This window comes from Scomber japonicus, chromosome 19 (genome assembly GCF_027409825.1).
Source record: "Scomber japonicus isolate fScoJap1 chromosome 19, fScoJap1.pri, whole genome shotgun sequence".
In the NCBI taxonomy this organism is placed as follows: Eukaryota; Metazoa; Chordata; class Actinopteri; order Scombriformes; family Scombridae; genus Scomber; species Scomber japonicus.
The window spans coordinates 18004993-18027692 of record NC_070596.1 but is presented as its reverse complement, the minus strand read 5'-3'; the positions used below and the strand labels follow the sequence as shown (position 1 = coordinate 18027692).

The 22700-nt window shown below is 38.6% G+C and overlaps 2 protein-coding genes across 2 annotated transcripts; one reads left to right on the top strand and one right to left on the bottom strand.

Annotated features, from left to right (window-relative positions):
• The first annotated feature begins 11883 nt into the window (after positions 1–11883).
• Positions 11884–15619, top strand: rabepk (Rab9 effector protein with kelch motifs). The gene is made up of 8 exons (XM_053340139.1): positions 11884–12063; positions 12490–12544; positions 12629–12783; positions 13128–13283; positions 13431–13595; positions 14807–14956; positions 15098–15247; positions 15396–15619. Exons 2-8 carry the CDS (start codon positions 12492–12494, stop codon positions 15617–15619), a joined length of 1053 nt encoding a protein of 350 aa, XP_053196114.1. The 5' UTR covers positions 11884–12063; positions 12490–12491.
• A 322-nt stretch (positions 15620–15941) lies between these two features.
• Positions 15942–19844, bottom strand: hspa5 (heat shock protein 5). Its single transcript, XM_053340580.1, has 9 exons — positions 19709–19844; positions 19009–19162; positions 18683–18914; positions 18420–18557; positions 18211–18323; positions 17701–18091; positions 17331–17568; positions 17070–17237; positions 15942–16945 (listed from the first exon to the last, which is right to left on the bottom strand). Exons 2-9 carry the CDS (start codon positions 19122–19124, stop codon positions 16377–16379), a joined length of 1965 nt encoding a protein of 654 aa, XP_053196555.1. The 5' UTR covers positions 19125–19162; positions 19709–19844; the 3' UTR covers positions 15942–16376.
• Positions 19845–22700: the final 2856 nt, after the last annotated feature.

Genomic DNA, 22700 nt, shown 5'->3' with positions numbered 1-22700 from the left:
ATTTATACTGCAGCAGCAGCAGGGGCGGGTTTATACTAATCTGGGCCGCGTTACGTAACGCGGCCCAGATTTCAGACCCGCCCACTAAATCCTGACACAGAAATCTGGAAACACAGTTTGTGAAGCCTAGCTCCACAATTCAAATCTAAATGGTTGAAATGCTTTTTACACATTTTTTAGAAATACATTTATGACCTATTTAATGTGTTTAGAAGAAAATGTCTGATTTCACTTTACACGGTCTTTAAGGAAAGTGAGTGTAGCAGAGTTCTATTCAACTACAAGCATGACGGACCAGGAATCGCCTACCCACGTCTTCTTGCCTCAGTGCAGTGTATCAGCCTTAAAATTCTGCTCCATCCACACTGGAGTGAGATTGCCAGATCAGCTGAGAAGCCCCGCTGTCTGACCCTTGTTGCTCAGCAACTAGTGCCTTCTGGTAAGCGTCACCTCGCTGGGAAGTCATGGCTGAAGCCAGCACTGAGATAGCTTCGGGACCAACTGAAAACTGTTCAGGTCTGCAACGATGCTGCAAAAGTAGGCAAAGTTCACATCTGCTGCCTATGATAAGACTTGATGTTGGATAGTGCTCCGAATTCTTATTTTTAATCCTTTTAGAGAAGTTCTGATTATTCCCCATAGCTTTCCACCATTCTCTGATAACTCTGAATCACATACTCTGTTTCACTATTGCCAAACTGAGTGATCAGTTTCATTTTGCCATTTTAAAGATCAGTTCTATCCATCTGTTTAATTCTGATCCTAATGACTGATGAATTCACCTTCCAAGGCAAATCTGATATTTTGGGCTATACACTGTTGACTACATTGACTTTGATATATTGCTGCCACTCAATCAAAGATCTTAATCAAATGTACTCTTCCACCTCCCTCTTCCACTATTTTGTCCCTTCAGAGAAACACTGAATGCACACTCGGGTGGCAGAGATGACATGCTCAGCCTTGATGCTGAAGTCCATGGCAGGATTTAGACCAGGAGACAATTTAAAATGCCAGGGTTGTTCGGGTCAAGGAAGGTCAAGTGGAAGCAAGCTTTCAGTGGTAGAGAGATGCCAACCTTACAACGTTTACAGAGAGAAAGAGAGAGAGAGTGCCTGTAATTAAAATTATGTGGAATAATAAAAGGTCTAGAATGAGACTTTTTACAACAGCAGTAAAAAAATAATGAGCCTTTCAACAGTAAAAGTATTCAGTACATGCAGCAGCAGAGCTTAGGTTATACTGAAAGGAAAGAAACCTAAATAAACTCAATTATTGTACTTGAGAAACTATGTCTTACTTTTACTATAAAGAACAAAAGGAACTCAATTTCTCAGAGTTTCTGTTTAATGTAGACACACAGTCCTCTAGAGACCCAGGATAAGCACAAAGCTGCACCTTTAATTTACTTTTTGAATAATTCATTTGTAACTTTTTTACTGGCTCCACTTTTTCTTATTATACAAAAACACATTAACAGGCCCGTATCAATCTAACAGCATAATTGGTCTCCACTTTGGGACAAAGCTGTGAATGGTTACCGAGTTTGCAGACGTGCATTAAAGTAAAAACTAAATTTTCATCTATATTAAAAACAACAGGCGTCTGGATAAAATAAAGCTAACATCAATACTCAGCTTATTAGTCCTCAAACTGCAAAAAAGATTATGTGAAACACTTTCATTCATTGCCTTTCCTCAGGGCTGTTTGTATGCATTGTATATTTCCCAGGATTATCTGTCCTGAACAGGTAAGTAATGTTTTCCTTTTGTTCCTTCTTTGTATGAATGAGATATTTTTCTCTTCTATTTACTTTTTGATCTTGTTTCTCAGTTGTTGTGAAATCCTGTCTCATTTAAGAGCCCTGTAACCATACCTTTATAAACAGTGAAGGAAAAAAATGTTATGCAAGACATTACACAGGACTGGCATTTTGATAGGCAAGATATGAGGAAAGAGACTGAAGGAATGAGAAAAGCTTAGAGCCACTAAGACAGGATGCAGAGCACTAACACTGACATTGACAGAGGGCTACTCCCTATGTGACATCTCCCCTGCTGAGGCTGTCTGTGTCCATGTGCCGTCTCAATTAGGCCACTAAGTGATGTTGCCTGTCCAGTAGCAGGACATGAGTACAGCCTAGTCAGCACATAAATTTTGTATAGGTTCAGATAACATCCCCAACCCATGACCAAGGTTCTAATGTGATTTTTTTATGCTAAATTACCACAACACATATACAGCATATAACATATAGTATGTGTCCTATATCAAGAACAACTTTGAGCATTGCTTGTTGATTTTTCATGTCCAGATAAAGAAATCCGCAGCATCCATTTGCCAAGCACTGTCACGACAGCAAAATGTTTGAAATGTTGCCCTACTTTCTGTACAGTGTCCCTGTCATTGCCTCTGTCACTTATGACAGTACCATGTTTCTCAAGGCATTAGCCCTGGATACAAGGCTGTCAGCAACCCAGGACTGTAATACCACAGATGACACACAGGTCATGTCCTCATCTTTCGTCACACACAAAGACACAATCAATTCAGAAATGGAATGAATACCTTTTAATGTTTTCTAAAAACCTATCTATCTACATCTATCTATAATTAAATTACCAAAAGAGAGGAAAGGGCATACTCCAGCTGGTGAGAAGGTTATATAGTGTATCCGTGTGTATGTGTGTACATGTGTGGGTCTTTGCTACCTCCCTCTCTTTCTCTCTCTGCTTTAAATAGGCTTCACTGCTTATTTGTAACATTTACATTTGAAAACCTGTGCTCCACCAGCAACCAATAAGGGCAGGCCAGGGGACACTGTTGGTCTTTATGCGACAACTAAAGTAGCCATTATCGGCAGAAAGGAGCAAGAAAGGAGACTGGATTTAATCCGTGTTCTGTAACATTTTCTGTGAGAACTGGATCTATTTTGAAAAGTTGGAAAACTGCTGTGTATAGGATTTAAAGTTTTCATCTGGGGTGAGCGCCAATTCATCCCATTTGATCTGAGGGGGAACAAAGAGCAGATTTGATGAGAGAGACACAAGGTGTCCTCTCGTTTCCTCACTGAATTTCTTTTAACAGGCTTGTTATATAACTTCCCAAAATTTCTGTGTTTGCTGCCAAGACCAGTGGACTGGAGAGCTTGCTGCATTATCTAATCAGGGGAGTAGATCAAATTTATTGTGTCTATTGATTGCATAGAGGGAAACACCTCGATGTCAGATGCCAATATGCCCAGACAGAACAGTGAAGCTTTATTTGATTGCCTCCAACAAAAAAGGTCTGGGGGTATTCAGTATCTGGAACACTGCACACTTCATATTTCTAAAAGGCCATGGCCTCTTTTTAATATTCAATAATCTGAAATTCTCTATGCACTTTAATCATGATGACTCATTTCCTGTCATTAAGATACTGAAATAACATTAAAGCCTGAAATGATTTCACAATGTAAAATATGAAGCTATTAAATGCATAAGATGTTGGCATGGTCCATACTATGTTTTTTTACACACAAACTATCTTCACTCTTTGGTAACACCATCAGCTCTGAAAAATTGTTACTGCGCTTAGAAAACAGAAAAAGGAATTTTCCTAGTAATTTTAAAAGTGCCGTTTGTCTTTTTTTATGTTTGACAAACCCTCTTTATTCTTTCAGTGTTTCTGTCTGTATTCCCTAATGTCCCATATTCCTCTCTTTTCCACTTCCACCCTTCATGTATTACTTGCCTCTGCCTCTTCCTGTCTCTGATTCAGGCATTGCCTCAAACCTCAGGCAGTGCAGTAATCAACTCTAGAAACGTAGTTCAAACCGCTCTATTCAGTAGTTAGACATCAAAACTCATGTCACTTTAAAATTTCTGGCAGAAAGTGGCCTATTTTCTGTTTTCTATTAGGCAGCAACAAAAAAAACAATTGTGTCCTAGTTGTTACAAACCTCAGTTGTATGCATGTATATATCTATAAAGTTGTTTAGAAGTATTTTTGATGGTTTGTTTGTTGCTGCTCTTGACCAGTCTTAAGAGAAAAGATTAATGGTGGAAAAGGATGGAAGAAGTTGCAGCCAACTTTACATTTACAAAACATCAGTGAGGTCTAAGTCTTCTCCTGCAACATGTGTAGTCTAAAAAGTATAAAATTATCATCAAAGGAAGTAATAAAAAACTGCAGTAAAAACCCTTAGATACATATCTCATAACGGAAAGGAGTGGGGGTTAGATTTGTAGAGGGGATAACTATGCTGTGGTATACAACAAATGCCAGGGGGAAGTGAAAGCATTAGATCCTGTCGAGGTTTGTGGCTATAACTCACTCTAACTCAGCAAAAAATCTTCCCCTCTGGGAGACCACAGACACACTCTGCCAAACAATGGCAGTTTTTTGGAAACTCATGACAAAGTTTGACCCAGTTCTAATGGGCATAATATCAGAATTCACTCATTGTTTGCCCAAGTGGGACGATCATCAAAGCATCTAAGCAAGGTTTGTTAAAATGGACCACACACTACCATCACAAATCAAAGAACAAATGAGAGGGAAGAAGGGTGTACAAGCAAATCTTCCTGAGCTGAACTCAACAGACGTACTTGTGCCATAAGGGTCATAAACTTTAGATTTAGGTGTAGCTGATGCAGCAAAAAACTCCCACAATTACTTGGGGAACTTTGGCTACCTCAACTAACTGTGTTCTATTTCCACAAAATGATTGAATATGGCTTTTATATATATATTTATACACACACACACACACACACACACACACATACATGTGTGTCATATTCATATTCATTTGTGTGAATAGATAAATACTGGATAATGGATGAGGCTTTAGTCTCACAGTAAACACTGCAGGTGCACCCTCCTCCTGTTTGGCTAATACCCTCCATAAATGATTCAGGGTGTCACCAGATAAGGAGGGGCAGCCTCATTACCAGAGTAAAGGGCTTGTTGCTAGATCTGAGCCCACTTGTTGCGACGAGTAATATCCATCTCATATTAACAGCTGCAGGATCGAGTGTCTGTGCTGGCAGACCTTCCTGACACAATCCTTCATATGACACAGACACATTGCTTTACTGTCAGTGTGATAGATTAAGACAGACAATATTTTCCTTTTTCGATTGATGCTGTTATGAATGCATGCAAACATTTATATTATAAAACTATCACATACTTAAGTCTATATGTACCTAAGATCAGTTTTCTTCAGCAGAGAAAAGAAGAGGGATTCATCCTCACCACGAGTACTGAGGAGGAAGGACGACGTCTCAGCGGAGTTGTTGGAGGGGCTCCGCAGGTAAACTTTAAAACAGGTCATCTTGGAGAGAGTATGTAAGGTGCCACTGGAGACAAGGTGGTTCCAGCAGCTGTAGAGAGGAGGAGAAAGAAATGTGATACGTGTGTGTGCGCGTGTGTATGTATGCATATGTACGCATGCAGAAAGGGGACAGAAAGAAAACATGATGATGAAAAACGTTTTCACAGTTATAAGTCATGCTTTAGTCAAAAGAAGCCCTCACTTAGTCAGAGAAGTTGCTTTTGTTAATGGGAATGAAGCAGATGGAACCAAATGGGCAGAGCAAGGCTAAAGAAACACATATTTATTTTCCTGATTGGCTGGAAAGACACAGGGAGCAGGGCAGGGCTAACGAGACGGATGCAGAGCAGGTGTGGAGGACAGGACCACAGTGCAAACTGAAAACCAAAAACTACAGTATAACTATACACCAACTGTCCCAGAATTCACATGAACACAAATGCATAAGTCACAATGAGCACACAGGGAAATAAACTTCAGCATAATATTACTGTTAACAAAAACAAGAATAAATCATTTGTCAAGTGGAGCGGCTTGCATATTAAAGCTGCATTAAACAACATAAATCAAACTAAAAGACAACTGCAGCGCTGAATAACATATTTAGTGTTTCATTTCACTTTACCACTTAATTCCAACAAGAGTCAATGTAGAAAGCAACAGTACCTCAGGTGGTCATTAAATATAATCTGCAACCTCTATTATCTGTCCGTCTTCCTACTCTGTCCAGTCTTAAACAGACAGAAAAGTCTGAGGGCATCTGGTGGACTAGTGGAGAGACGGAGAGACAGAGAGACAGACTGGGACAGGAACATAACAGCAACTTTTTCAACTAAAAAAAAAAATTCAACTATTTCCGTGTCATCTATCCAATCTGCAGCAAAAGTCCATTTTTAATATAATATCACATACCCATATATACCAATATAAGCTTGTTTTTTTTTCATTCTATTTAATCTGCCTGTTTGTTGTTACTAATGAGTCACCTACTGGTTGCAGATGGATTTACATTTGAGGTCAAACCATAATGTTACAGAAAAGACTATGTTCTATGATAATACAGCGGTTTCCTTAATTTTCTATGAGGTAGTTGGTTTAACACCATTTGGGACCAACCACAGACAACATGAGCTTCATTCATTGTGCTGTTTACATACTGTAGGTGGCAGCTGTCAGATGGGTTTAAAGTCATGTGACAAATATACACAGACAAGAGTATTAATAACATGGGGGAGCCCAAGGTTAATTTAGCAATGCATGCTCTGTTTCCAAGAGCTGACAATGTGAATCCCTGAGGAAAATCAGGGAAATATCTCACCATTTACTTTATTGGTCAGAACATATTACGCACATTACATTTTTCATTTCACATCAAAAGGTATTTTTAATCATTCAGTTCATAAATGATAGGTTGTGAGTTAGGAAAATCAGGTGACATGCCACATTCATTTAAACCACACAAAGAACAAATAAAATAAACCAAAGCCATCTGCAGGCATCTTTTGAGAAAAAAACAAGGATTTAAACCAAATAATAATGTTTTTAATACCCAGATTAAATCATCAGTGACTGTGTACTGTAAAATAAATACAGCTAAACCAGTTGTGGTTTTGCGGCCCTAATCCAGATTACTTTACAACATGATTTAACACACCTCAGGGTGAAATGTGACACAACAGAGAAAGCTGCAACAATTATTTTGTCATCTTGCCCAGCGGCAGTGTACTAGTAACCCAGAGATGAACTTGCAATATCTAATTGAAAACTGTGCGAACATGTTGCTAATCCTGATTAGCAAACTGCCCTCCCACCAAGAAGGCACCCAAATCAAGCTTTATTTAATGGGGATGAGAAAAATCAGCGGGCAGTGAGGCTTTAAAACCTGGTCCAAGTTCAAATCAGCGATTATTATACCAGCATGCTTACAATAACACACAGTCAGACAAACTATTTTGAGCTAACAAAAATCATATCTCCAATTATCTCTTTTGCCTGCCTCTGGTCCCTTCCTTCAAACTTTGAAAACTCATAATCGTTTTCTGTTTTCCTTCCTGTTCTGTCCCTCCACAAAAAAGCCCCTGATTCATTTGGTCCTTATCAGTTACAGTGAAGGCAAAACAAAGGAGTTCTCTGAAACTACTAAACTAAATACTCTGCTTCCCTGAAGGGGAAACTGGGCAGATAGCGCTACAGTGCCATGACATGATATGGGACATTAGGGGACAGGACAGGACTTCAATATGTCAGTCACCCACACAGAGACATAAAAATACACACACTTTGAATTATTTTTGAACAATTGGATAGTTAACTCTGTGTACCAACTAGTTGTACCGTTTAGTATATTATAGTTATTTTATTAGTCATTGCTACAATAATAAACTGATCACTGATCCCAAAGTGTGGTCACATATTTTATACTCTACAGGATTGTGTATCAAGCTAATGTACACTGATCTATAATGAGAGTAGTACTAGGGTTTTAGCCTCTTGATGACCAATATCACAAACAACAAGTTGCAGTTTAAACCTGTATGTGTTATAGTGAGGACAGATATAACATGTATTCCTGTGTGCCTAAAAGGTTCAGACAAGATAAAGGTTTGTGTGAGGTAGAGAAGTGCAAGGAAGGGGCAATATCAGGGGCAACTGGAGGAGAAAGGTAGAGGCAAGGTAGAGTTAATTAAGATGGAGGAGATTTGTGGGAGAGAGCAGGACATATTCCTCAAAAGATTAATTTTGAATTTGCACCGGAAGATTGGGGATACCTGTGCAGTTTCGACTGGGGGGGAATTTGATCATTGTGGAGCGAGGAGAGGGAAAAGTTGAGAACTGTGTGGAGAGATCTCCAGATTGCCACAGGACACAGCTGAACACCTGGAGAGCATGGCTGCTCAATCAATGAGTCACACTTTATCAAAGTCTATTAAATACACAATTAGTAACAATAAAACAAGATTATAATGTGAGGCACTGAGCCACAGAAGAACAGCTTGACTATAAAAAAGTTTTTTTTAAAAAGACACCAGGATAGAGTCACAGACTGATAAGATAAACTTGACCCTTTGAATCTCTTATCTGAGTTAAGATGACATGTTGTCTTTATGAGGGGCAGAACTGGTTTGAAGAGGTCAAGTCTGCAGACAGCTCAACAATGATGCTGTAAATCTCCCAGGTCTTTACAGAAAGTATCAGCTTGCTTTGTTGCATTTTCAGTATTCTTATCGTGTTCATTTGACGTGTCAATGTGAGCTACAAACTATTCAATATGGTGGTGCACTGCAGCAGACTTTGCTCCAGGACCGGGAGTGCCTGTGTGAACTCTTTGAAGAAAATATTCAGCAGAATATGGAGAAAATTATTATTTTTCAGTCTCAAAAGGTCACCTACAATACAGTAACACAGAAATACAACAGCAGACTAAATGAATCCCAAATGGACTTTTTTCATCAGATAGATGGAAACACTGTATTACAAGAGAAAACCGTGGCGGTGTCAAATTGATTGATTTGTGTGAAATACAATACAGATCCAATCAAAACAGTAAAAACAGCAGTTTAATTTTATGTGTAAAATGTTATTAAAAAGAAATGCTAGCATCTGAGAGATTGACTTAATTTTTTTAAACTGGAGATGTTTGTGCTTGTGACCACAGACACCAAATATGTGGTTTATGAGAGCTCAAATACTTTAAAAAAGGCAAAGAAAGTATATCTAGACTTGCTTTATATCCATACCATTCCATATTATTCTTAGTTTATCTAACTGTAGGTGAATCACACTGATCTGATTGTAGATCTGCATCCCTGCCACCATATTACTTCTTACAACTTTTAATACAGTAATTCAAAGGAATATACATAATACATAATGGAACACAATCATGTTGTGTTTAGACCCTGTTTTTGATTTTTTTATCCTCATTGACAATCATTTAACATTGATGATACAAAACTGCATGTGGAAAAACAGGCATTTGTGTTGATAATTTTAAGCAGGATTTTATGATCATTTAATCACATCCTTTTTATCCATTTCTCACAGTTCTATATATAGCATTAACAAACAAATACATCAGGGATAGCCTACAGAAATATACAAGTTAATATATCAAAGACTCACAGAGAGACCAACATAAGTAATTTAGAGTTTTAACAAAATGACAATGGTACAACCTACTGGCCATGTTGTGAAATGCAGGTGCAAATATATATATATGAGATGATATTCTGTTTCATCTTCATTACAAATCTGCTAAAAACTGTCTCTCAGTTTTCTTTCTATAATGTTATACCAATGTCAGGTTAGGTTTTTGTGGATAATAGTTAAAGGACAGGTTCACATTTTTTCAGGTCTGTCTTAAAACAACAGTCAGTTGCCAAAACGAATATTTACAGTAATCATTCCTTCATGTTCCAACTGGCCTTTAAAAGATTCCCCTCAAAGTATGGTTTCAATGTAAGTGATGGGGTCCAAAATCCACAGTGTGTCTACATGAAGTTCATCTGAAGCTTATATGAGGCTTCACCAGTCTGAGTTTGTCATATTAAGTGGATATCTGCCACATTTACAGTATTTTAGTATCAAATGCCTCAGACGGTGCTTCTCTCTTGAGCTGCAAAAACCTATTTTAATGTTGATTTGGGCACTTAGCTATTGTTTTGAGACAGACTTGAAAATTGTGAATCTGTCCTTTAATCACCTGCAGGTGCTACATGTTACCACAAGATGGCAGAATCTGAATTTACTATTAAGATATTCCTTTATTAGTTCAACAATGGGGAAATGTGCAATTGCACTTAATAATTCACCTGCACTGCTTTTTTAGGTTTGTGTCATGTACTCACAAGTTAGTATAGGCATGGATGCTTTATCTTGATAGTTGGTTCATTATTTTGCCATTCTCTGCAAACTTCATCCAGTATTCTATCTTGAGCATAAATACAAAACAATCAAGAAACATGGAAGGTTGGATAATCAGTTTGCAACTTAAATATATTAATTCATTGATACTGAGACATTTGACTCCACTGTAACACACAATCCAACAAAAAAGACGGTGTGAGCACAGTTATCTGATGTTATTATTGGTTTGGCATATGCATCCAAACTTTATTTGCTATAAATCTTAAACTCAACATAAATTAAAGTACAATATTTCACATAGCACTATAAATTATTAATAATGATGGCAGAAGAGATACAGGCAGGTAGGTTTTACTTTAAGCGTACTCTACAAATGATGGATATAAATCATATAATAACAGACACACCTGTAAAATCTAGGCCTAATCAAATTGAATTCAGCATTTGTGAAGTTTGGTCTGCCACTTTGGATGTGCCTGGTTGTGTTGAAGTGGATATTGTTCTTGTGGGTGGCTTAGCATGAAAAATATTATGTCTGCTGCCCAATAAAGAAGAGTTTTACCTTATTTCCCAGGCTGTGACATTTCAGTCATTTGAATCACAGGCCAAGTTAAGCACCCGTCAAGCCACAGGTAGTCTGACAATGCTTACTTCAGGTTTACTTCCATTTGCAGATTCTTCAAAGACTCTTCTGTCCAGCTGGCATTAAAAAAATATTCCCTCTCCTGGACAGTAGGCCTAAAGACAGTTTTAACTGTTTCCAGTCAATTGTAACTTTGCATTTTAGTTCTAACCCAAATTTAATATGGCAGCCAGAAATGACAAACTTCTTGCTCAACAATGTATGAAGCAAGTCACTTTCTTTATTGTGCAGCCAAATTAAAAGATATATTTATTTATTTATACTTACATATTTATATGTGTTCTAGAGTGTACTGATATCCTGGAAACCTCTTCATTACAAAAGCCATGCGGGGCTATTTAAACTTTGACTTTAGTGAGAAAATGAGATACTTAGCTAGGTACCTCAAATTATCAATGCCAAGAAGTGTGGCGCTGCTGTCATTCATTGCCTACCTTTTGACTTGAAGTGGCAGATAAGATATTTTAGGTCAAATAGGAACCGAATGGTCTAATTGTGTCTTTACAGTTCTTGGCTTTGCTAAGCCTGCGAAGAAGTGACATTTGCGTTAAACCAGGAACTTTATAGTAGCTCAATGCTACAGTAACGGTAGGATGGAGATGATGTGAACTGCGCAAGCGCATTATGCAACCATGGCAATGACGTTTGGCGCTATCAACGGGTATCAAACAGCGTTGCAACGTAACAACTTACGTATTTTTTTACGTAAAACTTTGATACAAAGCTTTAACCTTTTTTCTTTTATACAGTCTATGGCCTTAACCGCTTCTAGCTCAACTTTAACAGCCTCGTTTTGCCTTTTAACCGCTGTAATTGCATAGAAGATTTTTTTTTTCTACCCGGAAGCACAGTTAAGCGAGGAGGAAGCTCTTCACATGACGCTGAAGTTAGCTTCCGATTCGAAGTTGAGGGGAAATTTGAGGAAAATGTTAATGATATTTAGCAGCTGATTCTCCGCGTTTTCATATTAAAAGCCTTAGCGATGCTTTCAGATTTATGAAATGTATTTTGCTAGTAAAAAAGGTGATTAATACTATTTTCCTCCCGTCCAGACCACATTTGACCAAGTACAGCTCAAAAACAACTACTTAAACGTTTAAACAATCTCGGGAGTCTCCTTGTTAATCTAGTCAGGTTTTCACAAGTCTAAGTGTAGTGGATTTTGATCTGGACCTGATCTGTTTCTCTTAACTTTCCCCTTAACCCCAAATCGGAAGCAACGAATCAGAAGGTAACTTCAGGGTTGCCTTCATTCAAATGCTTGTTTGGGTTAGCTTACGCTGACGTTAGCTCAAAGTGCTCAGTGATTTTACACATACCAACTTGACACTGTCCTTAAATGAAGGTAGATTTAGCAAATAATGTTTACGACTGTTTTACAAGCCTCCATTCATTAAGCGTTTACAAGGAGAAAAATGTAAAGACAATATTTGGGTTGCTTCGATTAGAGCTAAGCTAAAGTTGATGTATGGTCTTCTGTCGATACCATCAACTTCTTTAGAGATTTATTATGATAAGAACAAGTAAACTGTCAATAATTATGGCCTAAGTTTGTTCGGTATTGTCTAGCGTCATTTGTCATTACCACTGATAATGCAGTAGTTTAATTACGGCCCAAAGAAATATAGAAAAAGGTTCATTCATATCTCTTTTACAGCTATGGAGTTTCTCCCTGTACTTGAGCCTCTAGATAAACCCAAAAAAGGAATATGGTAAGTGAATTTCTACCCGTGCTAACTAAAAAAAGAAGCTGTCCTTTTACTGTGCTTCTCCTGAAATTGTATTGTTGTCTACAGGTATTCTTTGATACCAAAAGGAAGTGCTCCAGGTGTCAGCGTTGGCCACACCTGCACCTTTAGTCCATCTAGAGATGGAGGGAAAGGATTCATCTTCATTGTTGGAGGAGCCAATCCCAGTGGAAGTTTCTCAGAGTCCCATGTCATAAATCTGGGTAAAGATGTCAGCAAAGATGTTTGTATTACAGTGTTATGATTATTAAAAAACTGGAAAAATTGGGGTGTTCTAAAACTTTTGACTGGCAGTGTATATATGTAGGGAATTTTTAATGTTTTGATGGTATTACATTAGATTTTCCTCATTATGGATAAAGCTACCACCACCATTAGTCATGAAGAGTGGTTCAGCTTAAGTTATTGTTTGGATTTTGTACTGTGTCATTTGTTACAGCACAACATTGGTAAAAACACATGAGTTACTTGTGATGTACTTGAAAAGTATGTTCTCTTCACATTGACATCACAGTCTTTGCATTTTTGTCTTTTCTGACTCCACCAGATAAGCATGAGTGGGATATTCCAGAGTGGGAGGGTTTGGAGGCGCGGTATGAGCACTGCAGTTTTGCTCCATACAGCTGCCCACATAGCTTGTGGGTGTTTGGGGGAGCACAGCAAACTGGCAATCGCAATTGTATCCAGAATATACAGCTAACAGGTAAATCACCTAGTTCCCTGTGATCTTCTTTAATAGCACTGCATTTAGGAGGTTAGGTAGTTGTTGTTATGACTATACAAACATACTGTGCAAAACATGACAATTGTTTTTTGCCAACTATGATCCATTCTGCGTATATGTGTCCAGACAGTGGGTCCCACTGGAAGAATGTACTGGTGAATGGGGAACCCCCCAGTCCCAGGACATATCACACCAACTCAGCTTGTATAGGGGATAGACTTTATGTCTATTCTGGAGGGGAAGCAGGAGCTGCACCTGTCTCAGACCAAAAACTCCATGTCTTTGACACAGGTTTGTGTTGAATTAACCAGTTGCTTATCATAGGTGTATCAAGCACTTCATTTTAATTTCCCTTTAATAAGGACATTTTGTCCCACAGCTTAGTATACCTTAAGGTAGAATTACTTCTGCACTGAATGACCTTGGAAATAGTATTAATATCCATGTTTGTTAAATAAATGAGTTATTTGTTTACCATTTGTGACCCTGTGTGCATATTTTATAGACACAGAAATGCAGAAAAAGAAAAATGTCAAACAACACAAATAAACAAATGTGTAGTGACAGTTAAAGGCCCTATACACACAGTTACACTCCCGGTTCAATTATTTTGGCTGATGGACATGTGTACACTGTGACTGATTGATTAATATCTCCCTGAGTCCCCTCTTTAGTCACACCAGTTCAGGCAAGCCAACTTGCACTTGTACCATTTTTATTAGTAAATGACATTTGGTGACCTCATATAATTTCCCAAAGAGGTGGTCTCATTTTCAATGTGAAACAGAAGTCTAATTAGAATTAATGTTTGAAAACACCTGTGTGCAAGGCTGCTACTATTTTTTTCTCGCACTGTAAGCATCAAGTCTGTAAATGTTACTACATCCACTTGCATATAATGATCTTAATTGATAATGACTGCATTTGCACTGGCATGTTACTGGGGCACTTAAGCCATGTCCTACTAGAACAAGTCAAAATGTCTGCTGTGAAAAGGCCTATGTAATTTAAATCAGTCATATTATGATTAAGATTAAAGTGGTATTTCAAATATAAATTTGAACACATACCCAATTAACAGGTTGATAGATTCAATTAAAAAGCAAATAGTGAATGTTGGATTCAGTGTCTAATGTTGCCTGGCAATAAATTCCATATTATGTCAACAGGGGTATTATCTTATAACATAGAGGCTCTGATAGATTGTCACTTTTCACAGTGTCAACCTTATTTTATAGAATAAGCCATGTGCTTAATAGTATCCAAAATAATAAATAATTTGCTCACTAAAAGTTTGACTCTCATTCTGCTTTGTTTTTTTGTTTATAAGGGAATAGGTGTGTGTTTACAAATTGGATATATGTGCCCTTAACACATCAAAATGTTCTACCATGATGAATCATTGCTTTAAAATATCATACATCATATTTTTTTCTCAGTTGATTCTCAAAAGATGACATAACATTTGTTCATTAATATTTGTTATGTTCATGTGTTCCCAGTGTCCTCCACATGGTTACAACCAGAAACACACGGCAGACACCCACCCGTCAGGCACGGCCATATTATTGTAGCAGTGTGTTCAAGGATCTACATTCATGGAGGCATGACAGGAGACAAATTCCACAATGATATGTACTCCCTTGACACAAGTAAGCCAAACTCTCTTGAATCAAAATCAGAAGATAACCGTTTAGTTATTTCCTAGCCTACTTGCATTTGTCTCAGGGGATAATCATACTTGGATGCTTCAGTGTTTGTTTTTTTCAAATCAGCATAACTGTGTGTCTAAGGGAGCATGAAGTGGGAGAAAGTGCAAGCCAAAGGAGACATCCCGCCAGGAGTTGCAGCCCACTCAGCTGTGGTGCTCGGCAAGAACATTTACATCTTTGGAGGGATGACAGCAGATGGAGCCAGCAACTTTATGTACAGATTCACCACTGGTATGCTGCACTTAATGAGACTAAATATTGGTTTGCTTTGTGTAATATGTAACTTTTTTTCTGTAGTACTGTGTATAAATTACGCTGGTTCTGTACAAAAATCTAAGCATGAATATGTATATATTTTAATGTTGTACTCTGCTTGCAGACAAAAGTAGATGGATCCTAATGAAGTTTGAAGGTGATATACCGCCCAACCGCCTAGACCACTCCATGTGTTTATTGCCATGGAAAGTGGGCAGTGAGGGGAATGAAGATGAGGAGCAAAACAGCCCAGCAGCCTCAGAAACAGTAAATTTGGCTTTTGTATTTGGAGGGATGGACACCCAAGGTGTCATACACAATGACTGTATTGTGACTGTTGTGACATAATGTAGTAATCTTATGCTCAAGTTGTAATAAAACATTTGTCAAATACCAGAGTAATTGCATTTTGTTGTAGTGATGTAACTGATCAAATGGTCAACTTTTAGAGTTTGAATTATAGATGCTGAGAAGTAAACTTGCTCCACCAAATTCAGAATTTAGTGTCCTGAAAGTTAAATCATTTGGATGATAAGTCTGAAATATTGATTTGAGCTAGTGGAGAATATGTGTAATTATTAGACACACATTTATTGTAAGAAACAATTAAGGGTCTATGTCAAATGATGTACCCTTAAAATGTTAATTCATTTAAGACACAACCAAGGAGTATTTTGTATCAAACATTTATTTCAATGTCTTTCCAGAAGTACGATGACCAGATTCAATAAATAACTTTTAACGTTGCCTGTGAACATAATGAGCCCTTGATCCCACAGACACCCTATTCAATGGACCCACAAATACCCACCCACCCCACTAAGTCCCTCCCTCTACAGAACCCCACATCAGGACTGCCTGAGAACAGCAGCAGCAAGCCTCAAATCTGGGCTGATGAATATCTCCGCCTTTCAGCGAAGAGAACACCTCTCGCGCACCTAAACTTGTTTCAAAGTCTTTCAAAAGATTCAGTATGGTTGCTTGTTATCACCGCCTCTTCCTAACCATTCCTCTCACATGTACGAGTCCCATCAGTCCAATATGTACATCTAGGTGCCACTATTAGAGAGGCAAGGGGTGACAGAACAGTTGACATTAAACCTGCCTACAACTCATCCTTCTCATCTTGGTCACTGGCGCCACCCTCAGGTGGGGGTGCGCCTGCACTGCCGTAAAGCTTGCTGATGATGGGTTGAACCACCTCCTCGAGCTCCTTCTTCTTGGCCTGGAAGTCTTCCAGCTCAGCATCTTGGTGTGACTCCATCCACTCAATTTTCTCCTCCACTGCCTTCTCAATGGTTTCCTTATCCTCATCTGACAGCTTGCCGCCAAGCTTCTCCTTGTCACCGATCTGGTTCTTTAAAGAGTAGGCGTAGCTCTCCAGCTCGTTGCGGGAGTCGATCCTCTCCTTCAGCTTCTTGTCCTCGTCAGCAAAGCGCTCAGCGTCGTTCACCATGCGCTCGATATCCTCAGGTGTCAGACGGTTCTGGTCATTTGTGATTGTGATCTTGTTCTTGTTGCCTGTGCCTTTGTCCTCAGCGGTGACACGCAGAATACCGTTGACATCAATCTCAAAGGTGACCTCAATCTGTGGTACACCACGAGGGGCAGGTGGGATGCCAGTCAGGTCAAATGTGCCCAGCAGATGGTTGTCTTTTGTCAGAGGACGCTCACCTAAAAGAGAGTTAATAATTAAGACACTGTATATAGAAGAAAAGTGCAATTGAGATTCTTGACAATAATTTAAAAAAAAAAAAAAAGGTATGTTTGGCAAGTTTCCACTGTGATGAGCTCTTACCTTCATAGACCTTAATTGTGACAGTAGGCTGGTTATCAGAGGCTGTAGAAAAGATCTGGGATTTCTTGGTGGGCACAACAGTGTTCCTGGGGATCAGCTTGGTCATCACTCCTCCAACAGTCTCAATACCAAGGGTCAGGGGGCACACATCCAGGAGAACCACATCACCTGCAACAGAAGAAAAACATTTAGTAACCAGGTCAAGTCTGTAACCTCAGTTCAGTGGGACAGGTACTACAATATGTCAGGATGTTGACTTACCAGTGTCCTCCTCTCCAGAAAGCACTCCAGCCTGCACAGCAGCTCCATATGCCACAGCCTCATCAGGGTTGATGCCCCTAGAGGGCTCTTTGCCATTGAAGTACTCCTTCACCAGCTGCTGGATTTTGGGGATACGGGTGGAGCCTCCAACCAGAACAATTTCATCAATGTCAGACTTCTTCAGGTCAGCATCTTCCAGCACCTTCTGTACAGGCTTCATGGTGGATCTGAACAGGTCCTGAATAAAATAAAAAGACATGATTTAAAAAAAAAAAACTTGTCAAACTTAATGGTCTATAAAACTAGGCACATTTTGGATTTGGATTTGCAATTATCTGTGTTTACATAACTGACAGGTTGGACAACTTACCATGTTGAGCTCTTCAAACTTGGCACGGGTCAAAGTCTCAGAGAAGTCCTCTCCCTCAAAGAAGGACTCAATCTCAATACGGGACTGGTGCTGGGCAGACAGTGCCCTCTTTGCCTTCTCAACCTCACGACGCAGCTTCTGCACAGCACGGTTGTCTTTGCGTACATCTTTGCCAGTCTTCTTCTTGTATAGCTTGATGAAGTGCTCCATAACACGCTGATCAAAGTCTTCACCTCCCAGATGAGTGTCACCATTGGTGGCCACCACTTCAAACACACCATTGTCAATGGTCAGGATGGAGACGTCAAAGGTGCCACCACCCAGATCGAACACAAGGATGTTCTTCTCGCCGTCCCTCTTGTCCAGGCCATAAGCAATGGCAGCAGCAGTTCTAAAGAATGAAATAACATTTCAGAGTATTAGAAGAAAATATTATAAAAGAAGGGAAAACGCATTTTAAACAACTATTTCAAATGACTGCAGATGATTCAATTTTCATTGGACACTTACGGCTCATTGATAATTCTCATAACATTCAGACCAGCGATGGTTCCAGCATCCTTAGTGGCCTGGCGCTGGGCATCATTGAAGTAGGCAGGGACAGTGACGACAGCATGAGTGACCTGAGGAAAAGAAGAGAAAAATCATACTTAATTTTACAGTTTCATTAAGAGTGGTATATTATTAAATGTATATCCTTTGATGTTTTCTTTTTATACCTTCTTGCCCAGGTAAGCTTCAGCAGTCTCCTTCATCTTAGTCAGCACCATGGCAGAGATCTCCTCAGGAGCAAATGTCTTCATCTGGCCACCACCGATGTCAACCTGAATATGGGGCTTGCTCTTCTTCTCAGTCACCTAAAGAGGAACATGCATTAATATTATGTACCAAGTATGTCTCTCAAACATAAAGACATTTTGACCATACAAATATAACTTTTCTTTAAAAAAAAAAAAAAAAAGTGTCTCAAGCAGAAACTCACCTTGAATGGAAAGTACTTGATGTCGTGTTGCACAGCGGAATCACCCCAAGTGCGACCAATCAATCTCTTGGCATCAAAGACGGTGTTCTCAGGGTTAGAGGTCAGCTGATTCTTGGCAGCATCACCAATCAGACGCTCACCCTCACTTGTGAAGGCCACATATGATGGAGTGATGCGGTTACCCTGGTCATTAGCAATGATCTCCACTCGGCCATTCTTGAACACTCCAACACTACAGGAAACATTGTAGAAATTATTACTTTAAATGTCATATTGTGAGTTATATTTCATTTAACGTTACATCAGTACGCTGTCTTTTTTCTTACCAGGAGTAGGTGGTCCCCAGGTCGATTCCAACGACAGTCCCCACATTCTCTTTCTTATCGTCGTCATCGGCAAACACGGTGCCGGCCACCAGCATTACAACCCACAGCAGCTTCATCTTTAGTCGTTTTTCAACTAGATTAACAGAAAAAAAACCTGCGGAATAAAAAGAAAAATAATGTAAAAACGTGGCCTCGAGTTAATGACGTGGGCTTCCTGGTTAACATATGTCGCTAACGTTACATGCTTGCTGTCATTTACTTCAGATGCAGCTGGCAGACACGAGACGACGCGTTGGCAATTAAAATAAAAGGAAAAATGTCAAACTTATAAGGTTTTAAGGAATTTGGGTACAGTGGGTGGAGCAACCGCTGCCTCTTCCTATTCTTAACACCATTTGGCTAGATTTTTTTCCCCCATCCGCCGGTAGCTAATGTTAGCTTAACTACGTTAGCTTTCCCAGCAGACATGCGAGGGAAAATACCTCATTACAACGAAAAGCTAAAAGTCCATTGGTTTTCCTTTATATATATTACAATTATAGTGCAGGCCCACTTGAAGAGAACTATTTTAGATTTCGGGTCAATAACGTTATCGTCAACCATTAGCTTAGCTGTCTTTAATTAGAGCATTGCAGAAAAATAATGTTACATTATCATGCGTTGCCCAAATACCATATTCACAAAAACTCTTTATACATACCTTAATCGCAGTTTTGTCAATGAATTGATTAGCGGCCTTGACGTTGCCTCAACTGGAACAAGCCTCTCGTGGCAGTATATGTATGTCTCTCTTTTTAGTCTGTTCTGTAATCTTTCTTCTGTGAAATGATGTTGAATGAATAGTGCGCTCTCCATATATAAGCCGTCACTTCTTTCCCATCGTGGAGGCCCGCGATTGGCTGAGCAACTACTCGTTGGAACGCGCTGATTGGTTCCACCCGGTACGCTGGCCGTCGCTGATTTGCACACATCGGGTTCAGGCGACGTCACGACTCTTGCGTACTGTGCCGATGGTGATTGGCTGTCTGTCAAGCGGAACCATGAATACAGTTGGTGAGACGACACGCCAGTCTAATGGCCGGGCAAGGGTGGTTTTTTAACACTTCGTACATTTGGAATAACTGCTGCTTTTTTGTCAATAATGCCACCATATGAATAGGATTCACACTCATTCTTATGTTGCTGGTGTTGCAAAGTGTGCCAATGTGTGGATAGTGCGTTGGTATCATGAATACATGATGACTCATCAACACAATGAGTAAGAAATGCACAAAACTGTATGTAATATCTAAGTAAATAGCTTGACAGCACGTTACATCACATGAAGTGTGATTGTCTGGGTGTTTCATCAGTAAATGTGCACATTTGAAGCCTAATTATGACTCAACACATCCACCTTGAAAATGTACCTGTAATATTATGACTGTTAAGTTTTAACATGGGAACACTCCAATCTACTGTTTCTGTGACAATATTTTGATCACAGATGGACTTGATTGTCTACATCAAACAAACCACATGCAATGAATTCTTTTGTACAGTCCCTTATCTTTAAAGTCCAAATAGGTCAAGGTTAGGTAACTGGTTGCCAAATCTAGGCCTATATTTTAGTCTATGCTTCCTTTTTAATAGTGTCACCTAATATCAGAATGTAAATGAGATATTTATGAAATACTCTTATTTAAGTCTATAGAATCAAGCAATGCTAAATTACGATGTGTATTTGTTGTGTACTTTCAGAAAACACAGTCCAATTCAGTTGTAGCTATAGAATACAAATAGATGCATAAACCTAGTCATTTGACTAAAGGAAGACAGTCAAACTCTACCATTGAGGTGAGTTAATTCACTTGATTCCAAAACAAGTTAGCTTGTTTCAAGAGGTTTTTTCCCCTTGATATTAAAAATCAGTGTATAGCACGGAGATATCCTTTGATTCTGTCTTGATTCAAAATCTGCAGTAACTTCTAGGAGATATCTGTTTCAGTGTAATCTGTAACAGAGTAATACCAACAGTAATGTAATGTAAATTCCTGAAACAGCAGATTTTTGTTTTAAAAAATAACCAAAAATAGGGTCTCAGGCTTGAGACAAGACACAATAAGGTGGATCACTACAGTATCAAGGAAGTGACATTTGTTTACTGAGAATTCTTGACCAAACAACAAATCCACTTGTTCTCACCCTTTTCATTTATGACTTAGTAATAGTGTTAAAGGGTAAAATGTATTTGTTTTGAAAACACAACACATCCCTTAATTACTGATACGTTTTAATCACTGAAAGGATATTGTATTCAATGGATTTTCTACACTTAGACATAAAACTTGACACTGATTACATTTATTCAATTGATATTATACTCAGAAAATCTATGTAATGTTGTTTTAAGAATTGCCCCTGTCCAGAGAAAACGGTGGATCACAGAAGTAGTTGAATATTAATCAATCTGTATTCTTTTTTCTCTTTCATTTTTCCATCATCCAGAGTAGGAGGAGCTTTGACACTGTTGACTGTACACTGGAGGAAGTGACATAAATCAGAGGCAGGATTGACAGATCTTCTCCCAGAACAACACTTTAACCTTATCCTTACTTTCAATCCCTACATTTAACTAGAATGTCTGTATTCTATTCTATTATACTTTTGTCATTATTTTTGTGTGTTTGTTTAACATTGTACATTGACTGCAACCAAAGACGTCTTTGTGTACTAGAATTCACTAACTCTTTTCAAACTTGTTTTCCATGTAGAAGGATACAGATTTTGGATTGATTCCTCTCTCATAATTGACATGGTGTTTGTTGAATGTTGGGAATTGACATGTTTTTTTAATTAAAAAAATAATCTGGTACCTAATTAAAATCTGGTAACTGTGACTCTATGAATATATAGAGCTAAAAATTGTAATTTTATTGAAAGTTCATTGATCTGAGAATCATGTTATTTCAATACCTGCAGGTTTACATATACAATTGAAAATGTCAATAGTTTCATTGTTAATTTTCACCCTTTTCTTATACAAATAGTAAATGCCATTATGTTAATATCTTTTACATTCACTTTTCAGTGAGGTGGTCCTAAATCGGGATCTGGCCCATTGAGTTTGCATGTTCTGGTGTCCTGTTTTTTTCCAGTGACATGGAGTTACAAAATAATGTAAGTAAGTTTGAATCAAGGAAATCACCATATGTGTAAATGCCAAACTGTTTCTCTGCTAATCTGCATTAGCCCCCTGATGGACTGTCGAGATATGCAGGATACACAGCACTCCACAAATAAACTTGTACTGTATGTAGCCTACATATTACATCAAGCAAACAATTTTAAATAAACACAATTGAGTCTACCTGTTCTTTATCATCTGTACATTTAGTTCCAAAATTGAACAAGTCTATTATTTCATTTTTATTTATACATAGGCAAGTATGAACATACCACACCATTTAAAGCCTGAGCCAGGTGTTCTCAAAGTAGGATATGGGGACCCCCAGGAGTCTTTGAAGGGGATCCATGAGGTCCGCAGCAAGAAGAGGAATGATTTATTTTCACTGTACATGAGTAACACAATGACTCAGTGTATGGCTATTTTGGGCATAGGTTTCATACACTCTTTGTAATAAGATATTCATCTAAAAGCAACTGCACACTCAGCAATACATACATATTAGACATGTATATGAATACACACT

Coding starts and splice junctions, on each gene's coding strand:
- hspa5 (XM_053340580.1), bottom strand. CDS start 19,124: ATGAAGCTGCTGTGGGTTGTAATGCTGGTGGCCGGCACCGTGTTTGCC. Junction 18,558..18,682: donor TCAAGTACTTTCCATTCAAG/GTGAGTTTCTGC, acceptor GTTCCTCTTTAG/GTGACTGAGAAGAAGAGCAA. Junction 18,092..18,210: donor ATGAGAATTATCAATGAGCC/GTAAGTGTCCAA, acceptor TTCATTCTTTAG/AACTGCTGCTGCCATTGCTT.
- rabepk (XM_053340139.1), top strand. CDS start 12,492: ATGGAGTTTCTCCCTGTACTTGAGCCTCTAGATAAACCCAAAAAAGGA. Junction 13,596..14,806: donor ACTCCATGTCTTTGACACAG/GTTTGTGTTGAA, acceptor ATGTGTTCCCAG/TGTCCTCCACATGGTTACAA. Junction 14,957..15,097: donor TATGTACTCCCTTGACACAA/GTAAGCCAAACT, acceptor TGTGTGTCTAAG/GGAGCATGAAGTGGGAGAAA.